The 26,810-nt window shown below is 34.7% G+C and overlaps 1 protein-coding gene and 1 pseudogene across 2 annotated transcripts in view; one reads left to right on the top strand and one right to left on the bottom strand.

Moving 5' to 3' along the window:
- The window catches only part of Pdhx (pyruvate dehydrogenase complex component X), a 63,361-nt gene that overhangs the window by 11,935 nt on the left and 24,616 nt on the right, over window positions 1-26,810 (bottom strand). For both annotated transcript variants that reach the window (XM_063227763.1, XM_063227764.1), the window contains 6 exons: window positions 26,416-26,516; window positions 18,915-19,114; window positions 16,315-16,413; window positions 10,383-10,557; window positions 8,476-8,623; window positions 2,714-2,772 (listed from right to left, as the gene is read on the bottom strand). In XM_063227763.1, the coding sequence (XP_063083833.1) occupies window positions 2,714-2,772; window positions 8,476-8,623; window positions 10,383-10,557; window positions 16,315-16,413; window positions 18,915-19,114; window positions 26,416-26,516 (782 nt within the window). The remainder of the gene's footprint in view (window positions 1-2,713; window positions 2,773-8,475; window positions 8,624-10,382; window positions 10,558-16,314; window positions 16,414-18,914; window positions 19,115-26,415; window positions 26,517-26,810) is intronic.
- Window positions 22,488-23,418, top strand: LOC106026228 (spermine synthase-like; annotated as a pseudogene).

Here is a 26,810-nt window from a genome sequence, read left to right as displayed (position 1 = left end):
AACAACACCAAAACTTCAGAAGAATAATAAAAAAAAGTCCCCAAGCCTCAAATGATTTTCATTTCTTAATAAACAGCATTAAGTAAAACAAAAATAATGGACAGAACAAAATCCAAAAATATTCACAAATGAAGAATGACAAAATAATCTAATAATTTAATCAGAAATGTATTAGAAACCTATGAGACATGGTCTCAATTGTATTTAAAGGAAAACAACATTATAAACCTTATTTATAGAAAGATTTTAAGTAAATTGTATGTTGAAGTTTTCTGACCAAATATTTCTATCCAAGACGAACCTAAAGAAATACAAAATAAACTGAGAATACAAATATGCAATAATTTGAGATAATGAGAACACTAAAAAAATTATAAAAAATAAATTTAAATATTTTAGGCTAGTAATTCTGGGATCTAGATGAAATAGGTGATTTTCTAGGCAAATATAAGCTTCCATAACTAAGAGAAAGTTGAAAATTAAATAGATTAATAGTTATGAGTCTAGGCTCAGATACTTTACTGATAAATTTACAAAACTCTTAAACAAAAAGCAAAAAAAAAAAAACCTCTTAAATAAAAATCTTTGTATGTAGTTGAAATAAGCAAAAAGGAAACTGACTCATATGAAAGCAACAAGAACTGAAATGTATTTAATAAGGTAGTTTTAAAATTAAAAAAGGCCAGCTAACATGAAATTTAAATTATAATTATTTATGGTTCCTAACACAAATTACACAATGAAATACAGCTAATGACCTTTAGAGATTCATTTAAGGAATGAAAGAATGATTCACAACATTCAAAACATTCAGCTAAGAGAATTCATATGAAAATACACATTTGAATGACATGGCTTTCAAGCTTTCCTTTTTGTTTTTTGAGAAATAAAAGTGAATTCATTGTAACCATACTGTAAATCTAAGGTAGCAATCCTGAAAATAGAATCATTAGAGAAAGAGGGCAGGAATGCGACTACAGAAAATCTAAGCTGCTAGTTTACATCTCCTACCTGATACCTCCACTTCATGTGTCTTCCTGCTGTCACTACTGGGAATCTATTAGGCTCCTCAAATTCAACATGTCCAGTACCAAACTCAAGATTCCCCTCCTTAAAGCTATTCCCCTCCCAGTTTTCTCAATCTCACTAAGTGGAAAAATCCACTCTTCTCCCTGCCCAGACCCAAATCCATACCCTTTTTTCTTGAATACCCATACCAAATCCATCAGGCATCCTACTTGCTGTGTGTGTGCCTGAAGTATAACTAAAACCTCTATTTCGCCCCAGCCCACTACTAACTCCTTGGTCACAGCCACGGGCATCTTCTGCAGCCTCCTAGGAAAGCTCTTGCTCTTGCTTCTGTCCTAGCCTTTCCACACAGCTATCTGAGCAGTCTCCCTCATTTCTTTTGAAAGTAAATCAGGCCACATTAGAATCTTTTGCTCAAAAACTTTACAGGATCTCATGGACTTGCCCCCCTTTAAATCCTTTTTTCAGTTCTCTTTAAAAAAAAAATAAATAAAACCAAGAACAACTCATTTCCTGACCTCTCTTACTCTACTCTAGGCATTTTACACCCTCAGTGCTGTGTCTCCGGGTAATGTAAAACACTCCTCACAGCCTCCGTCTCTCTGTTGCAGGACCTCCTTGTCCTGGTCTCTCTGTCTAGGATGCTCTTCTATTGAACATCTATTTGACTCTTTTTCTTTCAGTCTGTCTCAGTTATCACCTCCCAGAGAAATCTTTCTTAACTTTTCAAAACAGCAGCCCTAGTTATTTTAGGCCCTGTCATGGCTTGTAGCTGGATGCTCTCCCAAAGCCTCATGTGCTCACTGGTGGGTCTTTTTCAAACTGGCTGGATCTAGGGTATGTGAATACCGACTAAGGGTGGGTGATAATTGAATTGCTCCACTGACTGATTTAGCATGGTTCTGGGTGTTGATAATGGGAAGGTCCACGTGGGTGGTGTGGGGGGCACCACCCAGAAGCCATGTAGCCCAGATGGGATGGAAGTGAAAGGGAGCCTTGCTGCTGCTGCTTTGCTGCATCACTTCCCTATCGGCTGCCTGCTCTGCCATGGACTGTTTCTCCACGGCAATGCCCCTCTGCAGCATCACCCTGCTGTGTAGCCAGTTGATTCCACACTGAAACTTCCATAAACTGTAAGCTAGAATAAACTTTCCCTCCTTTAACTTTGGGTGTTGGGTATTTTGTCTCAGTAGCTCCTTATTCTGCTGTCTTTTTCTCCTCAACACTTTTATCATCTGACACATTTGTTTTCTCTACAATATAAATCTCAAAAAAGCAAAAACCGGGGGCTGGGGATTTAGCTCAGCGGCATAAGCGTCTGCCTTGCAAACAGGCAGTCATGAGTTCAATCCCTGGTACCGATAAAAAGGAAAAAGACAAAAAAAAAAAAAAAAGCAAAAACTGGTAGGTTCTTGTTTGCTTCTGTATCTCTACTATATATTAGCACAAGATAGGGGTCAATTAATATTTACTGAATAGTCTTTATATTGTTATGGCTTATTTGGGAGCCCTTTGACTCTCAGTTTCTTCATCAGTAAAACAAGGCAGTTAAGATTAAATGACAGCATATTTTGAACACAATTATGAAATTTTTATAATTCAAAAATAAGAGTTTCATTTACTATAAAAATCCCAAGACATGAGACTGTTAGAAGCCAAAAAGTATCTGGCATTTGTCACTTACCCTAAGAGTAACAGCTGCTGCTTTGATGATAAAATCATTTACTGACACTTTAATGTCATCTGAAAGAAAATGAGTACATTAAAATCAGTGTTAACAATAAAGGTTCATTTCTAGGGATCAGGGTGAAGTGTAGCCTAGTGATAGAGAACATGCTTACTATGTACAAAGTCCTGGTTTCAATTCTAAGCACCAGACAAACACACAAAAGTCATTTCTGAGTCTTGATTACAATATCTAAAAAGTACTCAGATACCATCTATGAGAACTTAAAGGATGTAACTATAAACAGAATGAAAATAACCCAAATAATCAACTATTCTGTCTCTAAAAACATAAGTGGTCTCTGGGTTGTATATTGCCAGGAAGTTTACAAGATACATTTTTTTTCTTATTGTCTTTAAATCCCCTTATCCTGTGCATGCTTCATTCAGGAAACTGATTAGAAGAACAGTACATGTAAGTACTTGAAACAATTACATACAGATACATTTACAGTGAGTATTCAAAAATTTCTTTTTACTAACAGTGCCCAACAAAGAGATGACCACTGCATAAAAGCAGCAGCTTGCTTTTTAAATCTAGATGACAGGATATAGCTAATGCCAAAGATGAAGCAATGCTGGCATAGGTCCTAGTGCAATGAATAAAATGAAGTTCTCTGTCTAGATTTATGGCAAATCCACTTGAATCAATTTCCTCCTAGCATACATAATGATTTTAAGATAAATCTAGGGTCCCCACCTTCCCTACAGAGCCGATCATAACTTGATTTATTCTTTCGTTTTTGCCAATGGGTATGGGGGTGCTTGGAAAACATAATCCACACTTGATTCTTTCTTCTAACAGTTTAGAGAAAAAAACTTAAAGTCAAGATCCAGTTAATAGTATGTGTCAAGAAACACATTTCCTGTTACTACAATATGATGGTATTTTACATGGAGTACAGCTCATTCCAAAAGTATGTTGGAGATTAGAAAGAGATTAGATGAATTACCTGCCAGAAATCTCAACTACTGCCAAGCTATCCTGGTATATGTTGGCTGCATGATATCATAGCTCTTCTAATTCTGATATTCAGAAATATATAAATGTTCTGGTTTATGTGCTTAATACCCTTTTGGGAATCTAAATATAAATGGATTTCCAGTATTCAGAGACTTCTCATGACAACTGTATATAAAAGATTTGATCTGCCCAAATTCAAACAGGCGAGCATATTTTGTGAACACATTCTGCTCACCCCGCATAACTCTCTCAGCCCCTCTTTTCATTTTACCCCCATCCTTAAGTACACAGACAGAAGACTCAGTCATCTATTAGTTGATGACTTCTAAACCTACAGCTCAAGCCTGTTGTTCCTATCCTAACAGGCTGAGAGAAAAAGCAGGACAAATTGTAAGACCGTAACTTTCTTGAGTCCATTAGCAGGCTGTGTCACAAAGCAAACGGATGAGCTGAATGGTGAAGGGAGACAATCTGCTCTGAGGAGAGATTGACACAGGAAAAAAATTACCTGCTGTCAGAAAATGGGAGTGGGGAAGACAGAGTATGGTCCAATGTGCCTCAACAGATGAGGACTATTGCCGGAGAACAAGACTATGAAAAACATTCAAACAGAAGGGAAATAAAGGCTGTCACAGATAAAGTATATTTTCGTGAGCTTTTGCAGCTTAAACAATGCAGAGAAAAGAATCTGAGTTTTAAATAACATCAATTAAAAATTATCCAAACTCAAAATCAAAGACAAAGAGGGAAAAACAAGTGAACCAAAACAAATTTGTAGTACCTTTTGTACAATTCAGAATAACATAAAAAGAAAGCACATAAAACAGATGATACTGTTAATAATGCTGAAAATTTTTCCAAAATTTATGAAAGACAATAAACCACAAATATGAGAAACCAAGAGAAATATAAGGAGGGTAACTACAATAGGGGGGAGGGAAAAAAGCCTAGTAGGTAATAGTCAAATTGCTAACAGAGAAAATCTTCAAGCCACTCAAATTTGGCGGTGGTGAGAGGAAATGTACACAGAGGAACAAAGATTAAGAATGGCAGCAGATATTTTGTAATCCAGGGGATAATATAACTGTTTTCTTATCTAAAAGCACTGAATAAAAAAACTATTAACTCAAAATTGTACACCTAGCACAATTACATTTCAAAAATGAAAGGGGCCGGGGATTTAGCTCAGCAGCATAAGCGCCTGCCTTGCAAGTGTGCAGTCATGAGTTCAAGTCCCAGTACCAATTTAAAAGGAAAAAAAAAAATGAAGGAGACACATCCTCTAAGATGGCTATTCTAAAAAACAAAGAAAGAGAAAGCAGCCACTGTTTTTGAAGATATGAAGAAATTAGAGCCTCTTTACACTGTCTATGAAAATTCAAAATGGTGGACCATACTGGTGGTTCCTCAAAAATTCAAAGTAGAATTACCAGATTACTCAGCAAATCTGCTTCCGGGGCTATATCCCAAAATTTAAAAGCAAAGACACAAAGAGAGATTTGTACATTTATGTTCCTAGCAGCATCATTTACAACAACAAACAGGTTGAAGCAACTCAAGCATGAGGTGTTGAGTAGATGAACAAACTATGGCGCACACACACACACACACACACACACACACACACACACACACAGGGATAAATCATTCAGTGTTAAACGGCTATTCTGACACAAGCTATTTCAACATGAATAATCCCTGAAGACATTATACTAAGTGAAATAAGAAGCCAGTAAAGGGGCATGTACTACATGATTCCACTCACATGAAGTACTAATGGGAGCCAAATTTGAATGGGCAGAAAGTACAGTGATGGTTTTCAGGGGCGGGACGGAGAGAAGAAAGGGGAGTATTATTTCACAGCTGGCATTTTGGTTTTACAGGATGAAAAGTGTTCTGTGAAGGATGGTGATGAAGGCTGCACAAGAATACGAATGTACTTAATGCTATGGAATTAACCGCACACTTGAAATGTAAGTTTTATGTTAGGTACACTATACCACAATTAAAATTTTAAAGGAATGGAAAACAGTAATGGAAAAATAGAATTCTGCAGACAAAATTTGCCAGGCAAACTGCAGTATAAGAAACTAAAGAAATTCTTTAGTAAGAATGATAGCAAAAAGCACCTTAGAGCTATATAAAAAATAAGTAACAGAAACAGAAAATAGGAAAACTGTAGATAAATATAACAAGACTGTTCTTCTCATTTAAAAACTCTTTAAAACATAATTGACTTGATAAAACAAAAACATTAAAACACCCATTCTGGGCTTCCACCACAAAAAAAAGTATAATGTGGCAATAACAGCATAAAAAAATGGAGAAGAAAAACAAAGGTATTGGTAACGGTGTCTGCATGCCAAAAATAAACTGTGCTAAGTTCAATATGAACACTGCAAACTCTAGGGAGTCACTACAAAGACAGTAGGGTATGAGGGGATAAAGTAAAAATAAAACAGAACCATCAAAAAACACTAACAGAAAAGGCAACAAGAAGCAAAAAAGGGAGATGAGACACTGGAAATCAAAGAACAAGGTGGACTTATAACCATTAATTAATAATAGATTTTCAACCACTGCATTAAACGTAAGCAGCTAAACACTTCAAAAATACAGACTGCAGAGCTGGATTTTTTTTTTAAATGCAAGAGTCAATTACAGGCATACCATGATGCTTATCACTAATTCCTTCAGGCACTCGTGAAAAATGACAAAACCAGTGAGTACTAAATGATTTTTTCACATTAAAAACAAAAAAACCTAAAAATATTTGTGAAAGTTCTAAGGAATTTTCACATTTTACCATGCTAATATATAAGCCCTTTGCGCTTTGTAATATTACTCTTTTTTTTTTGTGACCCTTGATTGACATTTAAAAATGCAAAAAAGTGTGAGATGGTCACAGTGAGTATGTGGGGTTCTGCACTGTTCCTGAGTTACTGTGAGACCGACACAAGAGCTTGTTCTCATCAAAACACAGTACAGAGGTATGGCTGTGTACGCTACCTGTAAGGAACCTATTTCAATATAAGCATATTAAAAGTAAAATATTCTTTAAAATTACAAATCAAAATAATCTGGGTTCCTAATAACAAGGGTAAAGGCAGAAATTGGTAAAAAAATCAAAATCATGGAAAGCCTAGAGAAAGGTAACAAAACCAAATACTAGTTCTTTGAAGAAATTAATAAGCATCTAGTCTGACAGATCAAGATAGACAGAAATTACTAATATGAAAAATGGAACACTACAGCAGATTATAAAAGTGCTAGAGACATGTAATAAGATAATACTGTGACCCTTATGCCAATAAGTGTGGTAGCTCATATAAACAACATAAGCACATTTCCTACGACACCATAAAAATCTGATTCTGAAACACAATTAAAAAAACCCTCTTAATAATGGAATGTGTAGTTAAAGATTTCAGAATAAGAAAAACTCCAAGTCCAGACAACTTCTTAGGTAAATTCTACCAACCAATTAAAAATGAAATACTATCGATTCTACCAAAACTCCTCCAAGGTATAAAAGAGGAGAAAACATTTCCCAACTAGTTCTAAAAGATCTGATAAGTCCAGGAAAAAAAAAATCACAAGAAAAGAGATATCTACTGTTTTTCACATGCATAATGGAAAAGATTCTTAACAAAATTTTGAGAAATGGAATCGAACAATATTTGATAAGGTTAATGATTAACTGATTCAACATTTGAATGTGACTGATATTACTCACTATTTTAAAAAACTGCAATAGAAAAGATTATCTCAAGAGATGAACAAAAACATTTGAAAAAATCAGCATCTAGTTGTTCATAAAACTTGAGAAATTAGAAATGGGAATTTCTTCAACTTGTAAAGGAGAAGCTAATAAACACCTACCACTAATGTTAAAGACTGAATGTTTTTCCTCAGTCAAGAACAAGGCAAGAATGACTAAATGTTCCACTTATATTCATCATTATACCAAAGGCACTAACCAGTACAATAAGGCTAGAAAATCATATAAAAGACAAATACATTTGAAAAAATAAAAAATAAAACCTTCATATTAAAAGCCCGGTGTCTCTCAGCAACTTTTATTTTTTTGAGAGGAGCAACTACAAACTTATTAATGTGGAAATGCACTTTGAAGAAATATATAATTAAAACTTTTATAAAGAGTAATGTTAAGATACTACAACCTAAAACATTCTAAAATCAGATTTGGATTTCAAACTTGCTAAAATGTTAAGGACTGTTTTGTTCAGATATCGTATCACCAAATATTCAAAATCAAGAACCATTTAGCTTAAGCAAGTCAGTCATGTGTCCTTACAAAATGATTCATATATGAGAAAGTTAAAGCAAACAAAAAAATTAAGCATATTTTTGCTTAAAACAACAATAACTACTAACTATTTGTAAAGCTCAGCGCGTGGCAGAGTTGGATTCAATATTTTTTGCCTGCTGAATGAATATTAACTGAATGCAAATTATTAAAACATCACCACAGAGATTCTGGAATAAAACTAAGGCAGAACCAAAATCCTATTTTGCATAAAGGTAATACATCTGTGATTTATTTAATACTATGGAATCAATTTATATCCTATAGGGAAACAAAATCAATTATTTTCTCTAGTATTAAAACATACCTTGAATGTAATTAGATTACAAACTGAAATTAAAAGCTATACAAATGTGCATTTTGTAAATAAAGAACTTCATGAGAGTTAACATAACATACCACATTCAAGAATCTCAACTCTACTAACCTTTGACCAGATCTTGTCTAACTTTTAAAACTGCACCAAGGTCACAGTTAGCTGTGGCATATGCGTGAGGTATAGTACTTTTAGATTCAGTTAACCTCTTGGCAATAACTCTTCGAATATTGCTAGCAGGGATTTCGGTGAATGTGCCCTACAAAAAACAAAAAGCACAGCAATGTATCCATTAAAACATAGATCAAATAGAGAAAGTAAACAAAACAACTTCCTGGGTGAAATCTAGGCTGTAACCTAAAAGACCAATACATGAAAAGTACTATTAAAAAATTCTTTATAGTAAGTGGGGAATGTAAGAAATCTGAGAAGCCTCTGGCTTTAGCATATACAGCAGTTCCTCAGTTCAAAAATGCTTTGATTTGTGAATAATCAGGTTCCCAAAGAGATGTGTTCAACAAAATTTTGTTTTTGTTTGTGAACTCTGCATTAGGTGATAAACAGAACTGTGTGGCCATCTTCAAGGAATGAATTAAATTTGTGAACTGATCCCAGTGCACAATTTAAAATTCAAATTTCTGTTGTAAATGGAACATTTTATGTTACTATAATTAAGGTAATTTAAAAAACCCAAATCTACCAAATCATGATTCCTTCCACATGTGTTTATGAAGACATGTGTATAAATATACACATACCATGTATTTTGTATATATACATACAAAAAACACAAAATGTGTAACCATCTTTTGTTATAAATATCACGTAATACAATGCAACAGTACCTAATGAGACCAGTCAATATAAATAATTCTTATAAATATAGTATAAAGTATAAAAAGATAATTTAATATAAGGGATAATGTGCCAAATTAACTGTATCTTGGTTTGTAATTTGAAAAAAATCACAAGTATCTTATTTCCTAGGAATTCAAACTATAAAGTATGACTGAAAGAATATCTTCCTGCGACTTTACTGACAGCTTTTCATTCTAGTCCCTGACCCTCTCTCATAAAAACACAATAGACTTTAAATTTCATTTAGTTCTTTCATTCTCCTTCACTTTACTTTGGGAGACGATTATAATCAGCTAAGGATAATATAAAGTAGCCAAAGATATAGCTGATTTTTTAAGCAAATAATCTCTTACATTAGCAAAGTGCTTGATCAAATAGAATAAATCCTTTATGCACGGGATTAGAATTTGAAAGTAAGGTTTACCCTCCTAATTTGAATAACCTACTTTTTAAAAAAAGATCTGCTGACACAGAAAAATTTTTGTGTTATAAATCACTGATGTACATTAAAAATTTGTTTCCTATGAAATCTGTACTGTTCTCAATTCTTTCAAAATATTGTAATAAAAGGTTTTTCTCTAGTAGTGAAACCAGTGTTGGTTTATTTTACTTCTTTTCATTTTGAGTGCCTATTTATTATTAAATAAACCCAATTATCTTGCATTCCCTTTGATGGGACATACAAGTGTTGTGAGAGGTACAAGGGAAAAGACATGGGGAGGAAAAATGGAATAATTTGAAAATAAAAAACAGCTGTTACAGTGCACACAGCAAAGAAGAAAAGCATCAGTCTATGTAGCTAGACTATTAATCTCCTAGTCAAAGAATAAAACACATCTATAAAAAGGAACTAGGGTCATCTATCAATTATTAAATATGAGGACAAATGCCATCATTACAGAATAGTAACATGAGGTACTGAGACTGTGGACCCTGTGGTACACCTAAAATCCAGGCATAATTTCTCCTTGGAATTTAATCTGTACACACAAACATGTTTATGCTAGGAAATTTGCAAGAAAAGCATTTGGAGAACTGTTTTTCATAAATGTATAAACTATTACTAAAATGGATTGATAAAATTATTTGTAAAATATACAGTAATTGTTTTTATTTTTTTTCTTATCTGAAAAATAAAAGTCTTACTCAGAGGACATTACCACAGCATTAGGCTGGCCAGGAGTCGATACTGGTGGGATCATTGGACGAGGATAAGATGGCGCAGCAGTGGCCTGCGGGGCTACAGATGCTGTGGGAGTGGAGGGAGGAGCTGGGGCTGGCCTGGACTCGGTGATCTTGCCTGTCTGTTTCAATTTCACCAGGTTGAGAGCATCTCTGGGAACAAAAGCAAATTAGATAACTGTGGTTATTAGCAACAAAGAATATAAGACAGTCTTTAGAAAATGGAGGCAAAATGTGAAGGGAAGATACAGAAATACAGTTGTAAAGCATATAATGCAAAATCAATTACTTGAGCTAAAAAAGGAAATCCTTTTCCAACATGCTCTGCTGGTTATCCAATGCTATGTACATTTTCAATAACTAAAAAACAAAATTTTATCAAAATACTGGGAATAGACGCTAATTTTTAAAAAGCAAATTAGTCTTTTTGCTGGGAGTTGAATGTAAGAACAATTCACTAATTAAAGCATGCTTTCATTATGCTTGTGAAGTAATTTTCACACAGCATTCAGAAAGTATGAAATTTATTTTATCGATGGTTTTCATTAAGCTATTTTCTAAAGCATTATTTATTCTAGGGCAAATGAGCTTTTTTATGGCCAGAAAATTACAATACTTAATTTGCTGAATATGCAACTAGCACTACCTAACATGAAAAACCTAACTCATTGCATCACTTAGAATGAAAAGTAACCAGCTACAGATTTACTTTTGTATTATTTCAAAAAACAAAATTATCTGTATTTTTTAAACAGTATAGGTAACTAAACATAGGCCACGTTCTCGATTCATTGTACTAAGTTATAATGGGGAAAAGTAATACATTTTTAAAAACAGCTTTTCAGAAAGAAAAAAAAAAAAAGCTTTTCTTTTTTTTTTGTCTTTTGAGACTATGCAGCTCAGGCTGCCTTGAATTCACTGTATAGCCGAGGCTGGCCTCAAGCTCCCAGTGATTCTCCTGCCTCAGCCTCCAGAGTGCTAGGATCATGGGTACAAGCCACCATGCTCCAGCTAAAATTGTTTTTACAAGTTTGCTATATATAATATAGCAAAAAATTTAGGGCAATACAAAGCTAAAGGTAACTTCTAGTTTAAAAAGTTTCTCAAACACAGCTTATATTTTATTATTGTTCCACTTACGGCATCACCAAATCAAAACCATAAAGGGAAATACTTAGCATCTGTTGACACAATCTCTTATTTAATTATCTTACAGCAGCATCACAGGCAGACTTCTAAAGTCATTCCAGTACTGTTAGGCTGTATCAGTGATGGTAAATCCTTTAGAGCTTTCCGTGATACGGTCCACTGTTGACACGTGTGCCATATGTTTGCTACCAATTCCCTGTATGACCCTAGCCTGTGAATATGACAGGTATCACTGCCACGATTAGGTTACATTATGTGACAAGGTTGATGTGACTCTGTATATGTGACTCAGATTCCAAATCAGTCGACTTCAAGTTAATCAAAAGGCAAATTATCTTGGAGGACAGGACATAACAGGGAAGAAGGAACTGAGCCTCTCAAGAACTATGGGTTGAAAGCAATTCAACTGCTGGCCTTAAAGCAAATAGTCACACTGAGACAATCACTGGGGCAGAATCCAAAGGAAGCTGACCTCTAGGAGGTGACAGCAGCACCTGATTAACAGGCAGCAAGGCCGGTATTTAGTTCAGTGGCATAGGCATAGGCGCATGCCTTGCAAACGCAGTCATGAGTTCATCCCCTGTACAAACAAACAAACAAACAAATAAACAAAAATAGGTAGCAAGGGCTTAGGGAGTATGAAAGCCACAAACAGGAAGAGGATTCCAACCTTCATGAGACCCTGCTTGGACGATGCCTGGATTTTAGCCCTGTGAGACATGAGTCACACTGTGCTCAGTCTTCTGACCTACGCAACTGTTAGGTAGCCAACAGGTACTCACGGTGCCGAGAAGGTTGAAACTTGTTACCCATAACAAAAAAGTAACAAAGGCAAGGGTGCTCTAACCTGGGCTATAACATTAAAGAGACACTTCAATGTGCACTGATTTAGTTGTCAGGAAAGAGGACCTGTGCTTTATATGAAATCCAGAAAGAGATATACGAACTTTGCATTAAGTGTGACTAATTTACTTTTTTTTTTGGTACCAGGTATTGAACTCATGACCTTACACTTACCAGGCAGACACTTATGCCACTGAGCTAAATCCCTGGGCCTAATTTATTTCAAAACTAATGAACTGATATTTAGATGAGAGGTCATACTGACATACAAATCTAAAATGCTACATCATAGTAGATCCCTTAGTATACAAAAAGGGTAAAAGTGGCAAAATAATCGTATTGTATGTCAAGTAAGTGCTTATGTTATGTAATCTTAATTTACAGATGAGTAGGCTCACAGTGGTGAAATTTAATGTTTAAGCATAATAATTTTTCAAGTATCTCTATGCTACTCTAGATGTAGGGTGATTCCAGGTTAAAAAGGACAACGCCCATCGTATTATTACATATTACACATTGTTACATATTATATATCATTATATGAACAATCAATATGCTAGTGATTTTTCTGAAATAAAAAAACCAAAGCAGAATAATAAGAGAAAGAGCAATGGATTAGAAACAGGGTAACTTTAAACTCATGGCCAGAGAAGGATTGAGAAGGTATTTGTGAAGAATTATGTAAAGTAGCAAGATCAAGAGCTGAAAGAAGTATCTTTCCAGGAAGAGGGAAGAACAAGTGGAAAGGCAGGAAAGAGCAGCAGGAAGACAGCACTGAAGGAGGACACACACGAAGTGGAGAGAGTTAAGAGAGAAAGCTGGTGAGGGAGGCAGCTAGTAGCTGTCAGGGCTGGTTTCAAACTCCAGAGCCAGCCCAAAGCCAGCACATTTTCTATACCTTTGCCAATACTTATGTACATGCTATGCAAATTAAGTGCAAACTATAGCAGTTTTCTCCTAACAACAGACTGTTACGGAATTAAATAAGCCTATCTGAGATTAACAGCAACTCTGGAATTGAATAAAGACATAGGATCTATCTAATTGAAAGCTAAATGTGAGATCCCCTGACAAAGGCCTTTCTACTCATCATATAAAGAGAAATAGGAACGTATCTAGTAGCAATGCTGGTTTTCAAAAGTAAGCTATCACCTGGTCATGGTGACTGGAGAACAGTAAGTTTGCATCCTAGGGAAGTATCTTATGAATCTTTGTGGGCTTTTGAAAAGATTACTTCTTATACTTTTAATTCTGATATGGCATTTATACCCATAAGTACTGTTGACTGCGATTATACTTACATGTCTATCAACAGAATCCCTGTAAGACCTATGTCATGAACCGAAATCCTAGCCAGACTAAAAAAAATACCTGCCCTGATTAAAAAAAAACAGGGTCTTCTGTTGATTCAGAAAAATGCTTCCTACAGAAGAAATTCAGAAAACTAGTAAGTCAGGGGGCTGGGGATTTAGCTCAGCGGCATAAGCACCTGCGTTCCAAGCAGGCAGTCGTGAGTTCGATCCCTGGTACCGATAAAAACGAAAAAGACCAAAAAAAAAAAAAAAAAAAAAAAAAAAAAGAAAACTAGTAAGTCACGGTCTAACTATTAGTCTCTTCCTTGACTTTTCATCCATCCCCCCACTTGAACCTTCTCAATAGTTTGATGATGGGCAATCTCAACTACACTGCTTTATCACCTACCACACCTCCCTGTCTAGTCCCAACTATCTCCTGTGACACATCTTTGCTTTACTCATCCTAATCCTGAGGGATTGTAAAGCTAACAGTAAGCTTCAAACATAACTCACTCTACCAAGACAAAGGCAGCCCCAAAATTATTTACTTCAGTTTCTGAACCAATGTTTTCACCACACAGACCAGAATCTCCAAGTCATTCCTTGACTGCTGCCACCCTAGCCTATGTTCTATGTTCAGTTGTTTACAAGGGCTTTTGCATTTCATTGTTATGATGTGCTTCAGAATCTCCCTTTTACTTCTTTGACACACGTCCATGTAAAAAATTTATGATCTCTTAAATTAGATTACTTTACAAGCTTAGTATTTACTTCCTTATCATAGTTTTCTGTCCCAATTTCTCCCATAGAAATTTGGAAAACTGATCATTCTAAGCACAGTTGTGATTATTTTATACTTCACCAAATCTTCAATGATGAATTAAATGCAGATTCTTCATCTGTCCCTCAGAATCACTGGCAGGGCAGATCTACCTTTTTATGGAGATGGTTGTTCTCTCCCCTTTCCACAGAATTCTACTATGGCATACATTGATAAATAATTAGCAAAATAAAAGCTGTAAGTACTAGATGAACACTGATGTGGGTAAAGACACTAGCCTTGACTGGCTGTCAGGATTTTTAATTTTAGTTTTTTATGGGTAAGTGAACCTTTAAGTCTTCCAACTAAAAATTCCATGGTTTAGCACATTCTTTTAGTAGCTTGCAGGACAGCAGATTTCCAACACATGTGGTATGCAATGAACTATCCAGTGTGTATATAACAGAAACAGAAACAGAAACACACAAACACACACACACACACACATTTGGTTACAAAAGGCCATATTTTTGAACCTGTAGCATTTGTATTGTTTTTCATTTAAGACAAAGGATGCTACTGCATAAGCTGTTTGTTCTAAACTAAAACCTTAGTATTCAGGTTTAATTGCAGTGTTGGCATTTTGTGAGAAAGAAGTGGGCTTTGGATTGCAGTTTGGCACTCGTCTCTAAAAAGTTTGCCATCACTGGTATAGAGAAATGAGGAGAAATAAGAAATAAAGCTAACTGCTTTAAATAAAGAAATACCCAACAGTAAATCAATACTCTCATGAACAGCAAATCAGTAAAGAAAGTCAATTTGCCTAGTTCAGCACTGTCACTTATAATTTCATACCTTTTGATTTATCCCAACTTATCAAAGTTCAGGCCAATATTACTATTTCTTATCAGTATTAGTCAAACATGGAATGACAATACTGCTTTGAAATTAGTTCAGTTTAAAATATTTAATACGACTATGAACAAAGGAATGTGCCACACATTACTATAGTGTTCACAAGTCTATTTGTTTATTCTATCTTCTCTCTTATATTAAGTCCCAATGGAGAGTTAATATGTCTCCAATGGAGACTTTATACACTCTTAAATGACTCAAAGGTTTAGCCAATTGGAAAGATGTACCCATTTCTTGAAATAGGAAGACTCATTATCATAAAGATGCCAGTTCTTGCAAAGTTAATTAAATACAATCCCATAAAAGTTTTCCCCATCCTTATCAGTGGAGCTTGAAGATTTGCTTAAAATTCATTTGGAGGAATAAAGTAATAACACAACAATAAAACTAGTTTATAGAAAAAGAGCAATCGAAAGAAATGGTATCTCTATCAGATTTTAAAGCATACTATAAAACTTTTATAATTAAAAGAATGGTGCTAAAAAAATGGTACTAACTCATGGAGAAATAGATCAATGGACTAGGAAAAAAATCCAAAGAGAACCAACTTACTTTGAAACAAATGAATACAATTCAAATAGATAAGAGCTATATTAGTTTTAAAAATACATTTCTATGTTTTAGAAATTTAAATGTACTTGTGTGATGACTTAATACAAACTTGAAACAGTATAAAATTTCTCTGTTTTGCACTCTAGTTTTCTGCATTAATCACCATTTTTAAGGATCTGGCTGAGTTATAAACTAAATTAGAAATGTTCTTCAATACTGTGGCAATTATTCAGAAAACAACACTTGCATAGAATACAATTTACATGGAAAAAAGCAATTAAAAGCACAAAGGAACAGTGTATCTCCTTTTAAATCTAAACACTGAATAAGCTCTTTTAAAAATCTTTCAAAAAAGATAAATAATGGAATTGATTATTACAGAAAGCACACACATACTCTTTAGTGAATATCCCCCGAGGGCCGGTTGCTGTGCCCTGGCTGGCATCCAGTGCATGTTTCTCCAGAATGTTGCGCGCAGCTGGACTTAAACGGAACCTAAGAAGAAAACATGGAACTTAATGGAACTAATTAACATTTCCATTGATTCAAATAGATCTAAATGTCAAAAGTTTCAGGGATAATTAGAAACTCAAAATACTAAAATTAAAGACGGTCACAGTCAAATAAATTCATCTGTACTTCTCTTTTATTTTACTTTCAAAACATTTTCATAAAAATTAACTATTTACTTATTCTTTTAGTAAGAGTAAATACTCATTAGCAAAATGCAGTTACATTTTAAGTAACTAAATTTCAATGGTTCTTCATAACACATCACTGAAGATCTAACTATACTGTTGATATATTCCTCATGATGAACTATACAGAAAATTTTAAATTTTAAGCATTTTAAGGTATATGGTTCAGCAGCATTAAGTATAATTACACTGTTGTGCAACCATCACCATCATTCATCTCCAAAACCTTTTCATCTTTCCATTGAAATTGTAAATTCATTAAATAATAACTTCCCATTCCTCCTTCCTCCCAGTCCCTTATTATTCTGTCTCCGCTGATCTCATCATGTATTTTATATTTTGTGTCAGAGGAATCACACAATGTATGTGCGTCTGTGATTGGCTTAATTTTCCTCAGCCTGGCTTCGAGGTTTATCCATGTCACAGCAAGTACTAGAATGTCCTTTCTGTTAAGGCTGAAATACATTTCAGGAATAGGCACAGCATATTCAACACATGAGTTGTTTCTACCATTTTGCTATTATGTATAGCGCTATAAATAGTGAATGCAGATGTGTAAGTACTGATGTCTTCTTTGACTATATTTAATAGTAGACTTGTTGCAGTAACTCTTTTCTGACAAAATGTCATACTGTTTTCAATACAGCTGTACTATTTCACATTCTCACCAGCAAGAGCTAAAGTTTCTCCACAGCCTCACTATTTGTTATATGCTGCCATTTTTTGTTTCTGTTGTTGTTTTTTAGTAACAGCCACACTAACAGTTTGGAGTGGTGTCTCATTAGGATTTGGATTTGTATATCACCAGCAATTAATGATCCTGAGTATGTTTTCCATGTATATACCAGCTATCTGTTTATCTTCGTAGGAGAAATGTCTAAGGCCATTGTCCATTTTTAATTGGGTTCATTTATTGCTACTGAGTTGTCTCATTTATATATTTTCTAAAATCTGTGGTTTTACATGAAAATATTTTTATTTTACATATATTTCAGAAGAGTAAGAGAACAGAGAAACAATTATACTGAGTGTGTGGACAAACAAGCAGGGGCACCAAGTTCCTATGGCTACTAAGTGTCTGTCTTCACTTAAGACCTTTAAGCAACGTAACAAACATAAGTGACTACATATTTAGACAAACAATGTAACAGAAACAAGTGGGTCTGAAAGTTTAAAATTAGTAAACAGAAAAGTACAATTTGCTGTTATCTCAGGAAAGTAGCGCAAGTTGACAAGTGTCTAGTATTATGAAATCTTTAAAGAGAAACTCAAAAGTTTTATATTTTTATATAAGTTCAGTAAAAAAAAACCAATTCAAAACTTTTTATTTTAAAAAAATCACTATGTAGGCCAAATTGCGCACATTCACAGGTTAGTCACTTTTTAACAGAGTGGGACTGTAGAGCATGCACTTATCTTTGCATGAAGACAATACAGTATCATTAAGTAAAACACGATGATGAGACTTTCTGATTTTCATAGTAAATGAAGGGAAAATAAAAGGAGACAAAGCCCAGGACTCTTACTTTCTGTCTACAAATTATAGATTTACACCTTATAAATATGTACAAACCCTAAGTTGATTAAAAATAACAAAGCAAAAAATCCTTCATACTGATACATGGAAAACATGAATGTTTTACTGACCAGAGTTGACAATAACTAAAGTAATAAAGGCTCTGCATTTTTTAAGTACAGAAGCAGTTCTCTATGACAAATTTCTTAACATAAATTAATTTCATATACTTAGAGAATATTAAAAGAAACATTTTAGAATTTTCAGAGATTTAAACAGTAAAATGTTTACTAAGTATCAATTTTATTACAGAACACTTGATCTTCATGTGTCAGAATCTCAAATTCAAAAGTCTTAAAAGGAACACATGTTAAATTGTTAATTTTCTCTTGCCAGTTATACATTGGAAAACAGAATTCATGTTATAGTAATTAGAACTCCATGAATGGGAACACAATAAGGAAGTCTGGTACACTGAATGCCATTCTGAAATTGTAAAACCTAATTCAAGCTCAATGTGGACACAGACTGTTTTGTTCTCCTTTAAGCAAGCAAAGCTGTCCAGGCACCTGAACACAGCGGGTATTCAGAAACTGTTTACTGAATGAACAATGATAACAAACCAGTCACCCTAGGTCTCAGCGTTCTAAGAGAGAGAAAAAAAGGCAAGATTGCTAACTTCCTATTTAATGTACAAAGATGCCTTGAATATAATAATGATTAAAAGTCTTAAGAATGGTCATAATATTGTTTTTAATCATCTTTCAAATAAACATACTCACTGCAATGCACCAGGTGGATGCCCCTTCTTTACAGACAGAGAAACCTGTGGTTCTGGTGAGGGGCCAGGAACTGATGGTTTCGAAACTGGTGGTGGAGGACCTACATCTTTGGGAATTTCAACGTGTTTCCAATCTTTTCCTTCTTCAACCATCAAGCCAATTAGTGAACCTAGCCGAATATTTTTAGTTCCTTCTTCAACCTACATTTTAAAAACAAAATAACCACAGAGATGAAAAGTCTCATGAGTGAAAGTAGTTTATTTCTTAGTTGGATACTTCTGTACTAGCTAAAAAGATCTCTTAAATGCAAGCTAAAAGCTGCTTTCAGGACAACTTGTGTCCACCTTTGACCCGCACCTTCCCTTCCTACTTTCTCCCACATACTCCCAACTACTCCTTCTCTTGAAATTACTCAAGCTGCCTCCTGAAACGAAGGAGCATCTACAACTGCTCTTTTTTTCTGGCAGCCTTCAAATATGTAAGCACTATTGTTGCTATGTCAATTAAAACAAATCCAAAACAGGAAACTGTGGTTGTGTATCTTAATGATTTATCTTTCCCTGACAGCATCTGTAAAATTGCTTCAGAAGTGTAAGAGCTTGCAAGACATTAACTCCTCTAAATCAGTCCTGCTTTCCTCAAATTAATTTAAAGTAAAATGTTTTCAGTAAACTTAAATCTCTGCAGGGGGAGGGGAATATTGCATCATATAGATAGAACTGGTTAACGATTCTCGCTATGTTCGGTACAGTTTAACTGTTTCACTATTATTTCTTTCTCTAAATATCTATTTATAAAACCACAGAAATAAATCTTATGGGCTCATTATAATTGTATCAGAAACACAGTGGTGTCCCAGCTAACCAATTTTTCACAGACAATATCTGCTAACATCTTCAGAGAGATACAACCTTTTTTCCTGTTGGTTTTGTTTTGTTGTGTACTGGGGATTGAACTCATGGCCTTGCACTTGCCAGGCAGACATTCACTCCGCTGAGCTAAAGCCCCAGACCTACAAATGTTTTTTAAAATTAAGATAAATGGATTTGAAGCATTTAAACAGAACTAATTTATAAAGAACGAGCTAATTCTGATTTACTTATTACCAATCCCTAGAATGCCATTTGATAGCAATATTTATAGAGTCATTACAGAAAATGTCATTCTTTCAAAATATTCTATTATTCCTTTTCAATTACTCTAAATAAGGCTCAACGCAGATGTATTTAATGAAAAACAGAGTGATAGGTTGCAGGACATCCCTAACAGTAACTATAAAGGAAAGCATAATTCCTAGGATGGGTTTGGCATTTTACAGAAACACTAATTTTGCTTATTTGTATGTGTCCTATAAGGCATAAATTTTGTAGGTTAAGCTTTAAAAATGTACTAATTATCAATGAAAAATATAAACAATGCTTTAATGAAAAACAGCATAAGAAATGGGCATAGAAAACTAAATGAGAATATATAATGTGTTATATAAGCTGTCGAAAAACACTAAACAATCCAAGAAAACTTTAGCTGGTTCGTTGTTGCACACTAAAAAGCTTTTACTTCTGTGGGCTGTTCATTTGACACTACTATGTCAAAAAGATGAGTAAAGATTACTTTTAAATTTTTAAAATTTTTTATTTTATTGCCTCCCAGTTCCTCTTTCCTTGAGAACAATTTCTTCCTATTCCACCTATCTATTATACATTTTGGTCCTTCTTTATTCTTTCAGTTTCACAGCAGGGAGACAATGGGATGTGTACACAGGTGGGTTTCACTTACTTCACTTCAGTGTAGGCACATCCATTTACCTAGAAATGTCTCAAGCTTGTCCTTCGTTCTGGCTGTGCAGTACTCCAATGTATTACAAAAACTCCAACATCTTTTTTATCCATTCCTCGGCTGGTGGGCATCTCGGCTGTTTCCAAGATTCAGATATTCCAAACCGTGTTGTAATAAACATGGGTGCACATATATCACTGTGGAATGATTTTAATTTTTCCGAGAAGATACCCAGAAGGGGAAAATCTGGGTCAAATGGGACCTCTAATCCTAGTTAATGAAGAATCTTCACACTGATTTCCATAGTGGTTGCACTCACCAGTGGTGAGTCTAGGCTCTCACCAATAGTGGGGGAAAAAATAAAAAATAAGAAAATAAAAGGATAAGAAACAAAGTTTTGTAAATAAGGAGGGAACTAAGGAAAAAAAAAAGAAATGAAAATGTACTATATACAGGTACAAATTCCCTATGATGAGTATGAGCTTTATGTATATCTAAATTGTACCAATAAACTTAATTTAAAATTAAAAAAAGAAAAGAAACAGTTGAAGATCCATATTGTGGAGGGGGACTGAATTTTGACTTTCATTTTGAACCATAACAAACCGAAGTATCTCATGGACCTAAATGTAAAGAATAAAACTAAAACTACTAGAAAAAAACATAGGGGAAAATAACTGTGAATTTGGAGTAGGCAAAGATTTTAAAAACAGGCCACGAAAACCATCAATCATTAAGTGTTTACTTGTTATGAAATGTTAACTCAAAATCAAAGTAAAATGCTAACTTTCTAAACATTTGATAGCAAAAGTATTCATTTAAATCCTATTTGATAATTACTTTTAAAACGCAAACATCAGATTAATATCCAACTACAAAGAACATAATGCAAATATAAAACATTCTTTTAAAAAAGGAGAAAAGTTTGTTTTAAAAATATCAATAACGTCTGAAATGTGAGTCAGACACTACACTAAATCTGAAACTGACATTTTTGTTTCATTAACTAGAAGTCACAGAAATGATTCAGCATGTACCCCATCAACATGACACTGACACTGTCTCACGCAGCAAATGATAGCCCTTTATTATCATTTTAGTTTTTACTGATCTAAATATCAAATAAAATGTATTTTTAGGTATTTGCATTTTTTTTGGTTTTAGAAAGCTGAATCATAAAGCAGGGAACTCAAATACAAAGAGACTGTCTCAAAATACAAAATAAAAAAGGGGCTGGAGACTTAACTCAGTATGATGTCCTTGAGTTTGATTTCTAATGTTATGGGAAAAGAAAAGGAATGGTTAATTCTACTTTTGAAAATAATTTCAGGGGCTGGGGATTTAGCTCAGCGGCATAAGCACCTGCCTTGCAAGCAGGTGGTCGTGAGTTCGATCCCCGGTACCGATAAAAAGAGAAAAAAAATAGTAATTTCAATGATTTACTAATATAATAAAAATTATCAGTGAATATATTACCAGTCAATAAAACAGTGACACTTGGCAGCAATCTCAGCACTGGGAGACTTAGGAAGACTGCTTAGACCTAAGGTGACTTAACATGGCAGGCACATGGCCAGGTGGCGCTAAGTTTGCATGTTATCAGGGTCTCCCACTGGATTCCCAGGGTGCCTACACATAGCACCACCCACCTCTACAGCAAGCTTCCCAGCGCTGTGCACTCCATGCTGACCCAGCCTTGCTATAGCAGCTATGTGGCAGGCAGGCTCCATTTCATGCTGGGTACCACAGGCTAAAGCATTCTACAAGCTTGCCGGGCTCTTTTCCAGCAGCAAGGCCATGACTGATGCGCCACATGCCTGGCAGGACTGTGGCTATGTGAAAAGTTAACACAAATAAAAATAGCAGCTTCGCCAGTTTGACAATTTACCCACGTAGACTGGTGTTGACAGACCTTAAGGGTAAAGAGATTGATACATACAAAGAGCAAAGTAGAAACTGACAATCTTTCAAACAAAGCAGAAGAAAGACTGAAAGAACTGAGGCAGGGCAGTCTGGGGCAGGTGAAGCCTTTGCCACCCACAATTTGAGGAGGCACCATAGATAGCCACAGGCCCACTGCTGCTGACACAGACGAAGCGGAGTACAATAAAGGTCCACCTTATTAAAACATTACAATTGTATACTCCAGGCAGTTTGAAAATATTCTCATCCTCAGTGGGGATGTTAACTTGACAGAATGATTTGGCCTATACCTGGGCTATCATTGGCAGCAGCAAAGATGATGACACTGCTAAAGATGAACTAACTCTGGGAGGCAGGGAAGGAGGCATAGCATTAAGCAGTCAGCTGAAACCAAAGATGGTCACTGTGGTAGAGACTGACCACATGGTGCCTGATGGGTGTCAGAACCACATGGGAAAAACATGGTGACATCTGAGGTAGACCACTATCATGTTCTAATAGAAGGCTGTTCCCAATTCGGAAGAGGTACGCAAAGAAAGGAGAGTTATGCTGTGATTAATGATCTGACAGTTGCCCCAATCTTTAGGTATCCAGAAGACAATTCCATGTGGGATTTCTCCAACTGCTTCTTGACCTCTCAATGAAAGTATTGGAACAGGACGGGAGATACTTTACATAGGGTAACTGTGTCTATTTCACAGAACTTGGGTGCCTATATTATCCTGTGGAATTCACAAAGGAGATCATCTGTGTTGGCCCATACTTGGAATGGCAGGTATTTTACAACACCTGGAAAAATCCTTGATGAGGAACTTTGCATAATCATGTGTACTGCAAATAGCTTCTGGACCCAAATATGCTGCACATGACATCAAAACAAGTTGGGCAATTGTAACCTTCAGAGCTTTCTTTTTTTTTTTTTTACTATTTTTAATTTAGAAAAGCAAAGTAGGGGGGTATTTTTTAAGAAATCAGGTGAAGGATAGTTAGCATAACAAAGACTGAAAAATACACTGACTCACTAGAATGCAGTTTTTATTGTTTTATTTTCATATGAGTTTGTTTTGTTCTGGTTTTGGTAGACTTAAATTTGGACTTCTGGAGGAATAAATATCATTATTTTGTCCGGAAGAAAGTTTCTGATGTGTTTCTTTTCCAAAAAATTAACTCAAATGTAAAAATTTCATGCTTTTCAAAGAAAGGATAGCAAATGAAAGCAATGATTCAATTAAAATTACAGGAGGGAGAAATAATAAAGGGTTTTGGGTTCATTAACTAGTACTGAGAAAAATAATTTTAAGAGAATCTCTGATAAATCCTCCACATATATCATCCTGAAATCCTACTTTATTGATTTATCATTTAAAGCACTTGGCAATTTGCTGTAAATTTAAGGCTAAATTGGTTAATTGATTTTATGTGTGTAATAACAAAAGGTCTTCTACCTGACAATTTACTAGTGATTAAAAGGAAATTAAAAATTCTTACATTAACAGAAGTAAGCTGGAAATAAATCATAGTTATTTATGCAGACAGCAATTAATCTTTATTAAAACAGAAACTTTGTTCTTGACTCATATGTAATAAATATTACCTTATATTTAAAACGCAATTCAGATGCAAAAAGTATACAGTTGCTTAAAAAGAAAACAATAAAATTGTGAAGGTAGAATAATATAAAAACCTATCAAAGACTTTGAAATTAAACTCATGGGAAGGGTAAAATAAATTATAATCTTTCCAATTCTTTAAAAAATGTAGGATCCCTGGTACTGGTTTAAAAAAAAAAAAAAAACACTGTAGGCTCAAAACACTAGAGGGTCAGTTGCTTACAGTTTAGGGGTTAAGTACTGTACTTATTTTTTAGATCATTCTTTACTTTTTAATAAGCTTAGTTACCCCTGATTCTGACATTAGAAACCTCTTATATGTATTCCTATAAAATCATTTTATTATGTGTGATAGTATGAGAATTCTTCCACAATAAAAGATAAAGGTATAAAACTCTTGCTAGTGGTGATAGTGCTGGTGGGGAAGAGGGACAGATGACAAAAAACAAACAAAAAACCCTCACTAGTAATACTATCATTCTTGTCCATTTTTCCCCTGTAAAATCACATAGATTGTGACATGAATTCAACCTATTTCCATTACTCAAAAAGCCTGCAGAGTAGTAAGAGCTGCAATGTGTATACATGCCACAGGATCTGTTTTTGGTCAGGAAATAATGATGTTGAGAGGTGGTTATTAAGTACAACTGTTCACTTTTTTGCAGAGGATTAGGGTCCAGATGAATATGCATTACTGACCCACCGACATGGTTAGCAATTTGAAATCCATTACTAAGCAGGTAAGTGGAAATTCTATCAATTTTGAAAGGTTTTCACAGGCAAATAATACAAAACTAGGGCCAAAAACACAGTCTGCCAAAAGCATACCAATAAAATGTAACAGGGCTTATTACATATGGTAATTTAAGCAATCTTTTCCTTTTTCAAAATACACAAATTAGTTAAATGGTATGAATATTTGTATTCATCAGCTATAAAGACAGGACAATTTTAACCTTCAGTTGATATTTCCTCCAAGGAAGTTAACTGTATTTTCAACAATGTGTTCTAACTTGGATGTTAGTACATAAGTGGCTAGTAAAGGATGTTTTAAATTATAAAATATCAACAATAAAATGTAAGTAGTTTGAGAAAAAATAGTAAGTGATTTCAAAAAATGTATAAAAGGCGGGCACAGTGTTTGCAAGCCTGTAATTCTAGTTACTCTGGAAGCTGAGGCAGGAGGATTCCAAGATCAAGTCTAACTTAGTGAGATCTCAGAAGTAATAAAAAGAAATAGGTATATACAGCCTAGTATGCTCAGGGCCCTAGCTCAATTCCCAATACTGAGGAAGAAGTAGAAGTGCAAGAGGATTTTTAGGAAGAAACACATTTTAAAAACATTTAAAGATCTGCATTTAATTAGAGTATAACAACCCAAAGTGTGGTCTTTGGACAGAACAGGCAGAGGAAGTTGTACCCAGTCAAGTAAGCTGATGGCTCAGAACTAAAATGGTCCTAACAAAGACGTATACAGTTTACCTGTACAAATCAAACTGTATAGGTACAAAAGGATACTTACAGTGCAGCCAACCAATCAACATGAATGATTACACAAACATCCAGACTAACACGGGGGATAACAGTTACCAAGAACTGAATATGTAACTCTAATACTTCTCAAGCACTTGCTGGGGAACAGGTTTTGGGATGAACACTTACATATTCTCCCAGCTACTTTCCCTGCTACCTGTGATGTATTATATTCCTCTCCACCTCTTTATGAAGAAAAAGGCACAGACATTTTGGTACTCTCTACATAGCTAATATGTAGCAGTTTTTAGCTACATGAAATGGGCCACAGTGTGGTACCAAAGTCAGTTTTAGCTGTTGTTCCACATTCTCTTGACAACTGCGCTACAAGAAACAGCATGCTAGTTGGCTCCATCAGTAAGTATACCATATAGCCCACAGTGATGCTTTACCATATGTAGTTCATTTTACTTACCTTTCTCATATGCTCCCTAGTTGTTTTAAAAATAATATATGTTGTATACAAAGTTCAGGAAGTACAGAAAAACAGGTTATTACTGGACCTACACAGTAAAACATTGTAAACACCTGAATTAAAAGTGTATTTTATAGTAGAAAACGGAAAATAAAGAAGTAAAAATAGAAAGTAACTTCAACTCCAGCAAATCTATGTTTAAGATGTCTTCATCCCGCTGAAGATCATCAAAATGAAAACTTACCACAATTTTGGCCAAGATGCCGTCATCACTTGCATCTAAGGTAACCACAGCTTTGTCAGTCTCAATTTCACACAGTGCATCTCCGGCACTCACAGCATCACCTACAAAGTAAGAATGGGTTTGGGTTTGCTTTTTTTTTTTTTTTTTTAAAATAAATATGATTGTTATATGACTCTGTAAAGCATGAATAAACAACCAAATATTCTACATCTATTTCTGCATTATGAAATCACAAGTTGTTTTCAGGGCACATGTGTTTATATGTGCTTATGTTTATGCTTTGCTATGTTTTCCAAAAGTTCTATAATACATAGTTGTCATTACAAAAACTGTTACAAAGAATTTTTAGCAAGAATTAAAAATGAAATTATACTTTATAGAGACAATAGCAAAAA

This window comes from Cavia porcellus, unplaced genomic scaffold (genome assembly GCF_034190915.1).
Source record: "Cavia porcellus strain 051 isolate PalLab524CR breed Dunkin Hartley unplaced genomic scaffold, mCavPor4.1 scaffold_17, whole genome shotgun sequence".
Classification (NCBI taxonomy): Eukaryota; Metazoa; Chordata; class Mammalia; order Rodentia; family Caviidae; genus Cavia; species Cavia porcellus.
This window is presented reverse-complemented; position numbering and strand designations above follow the sequence as displayed.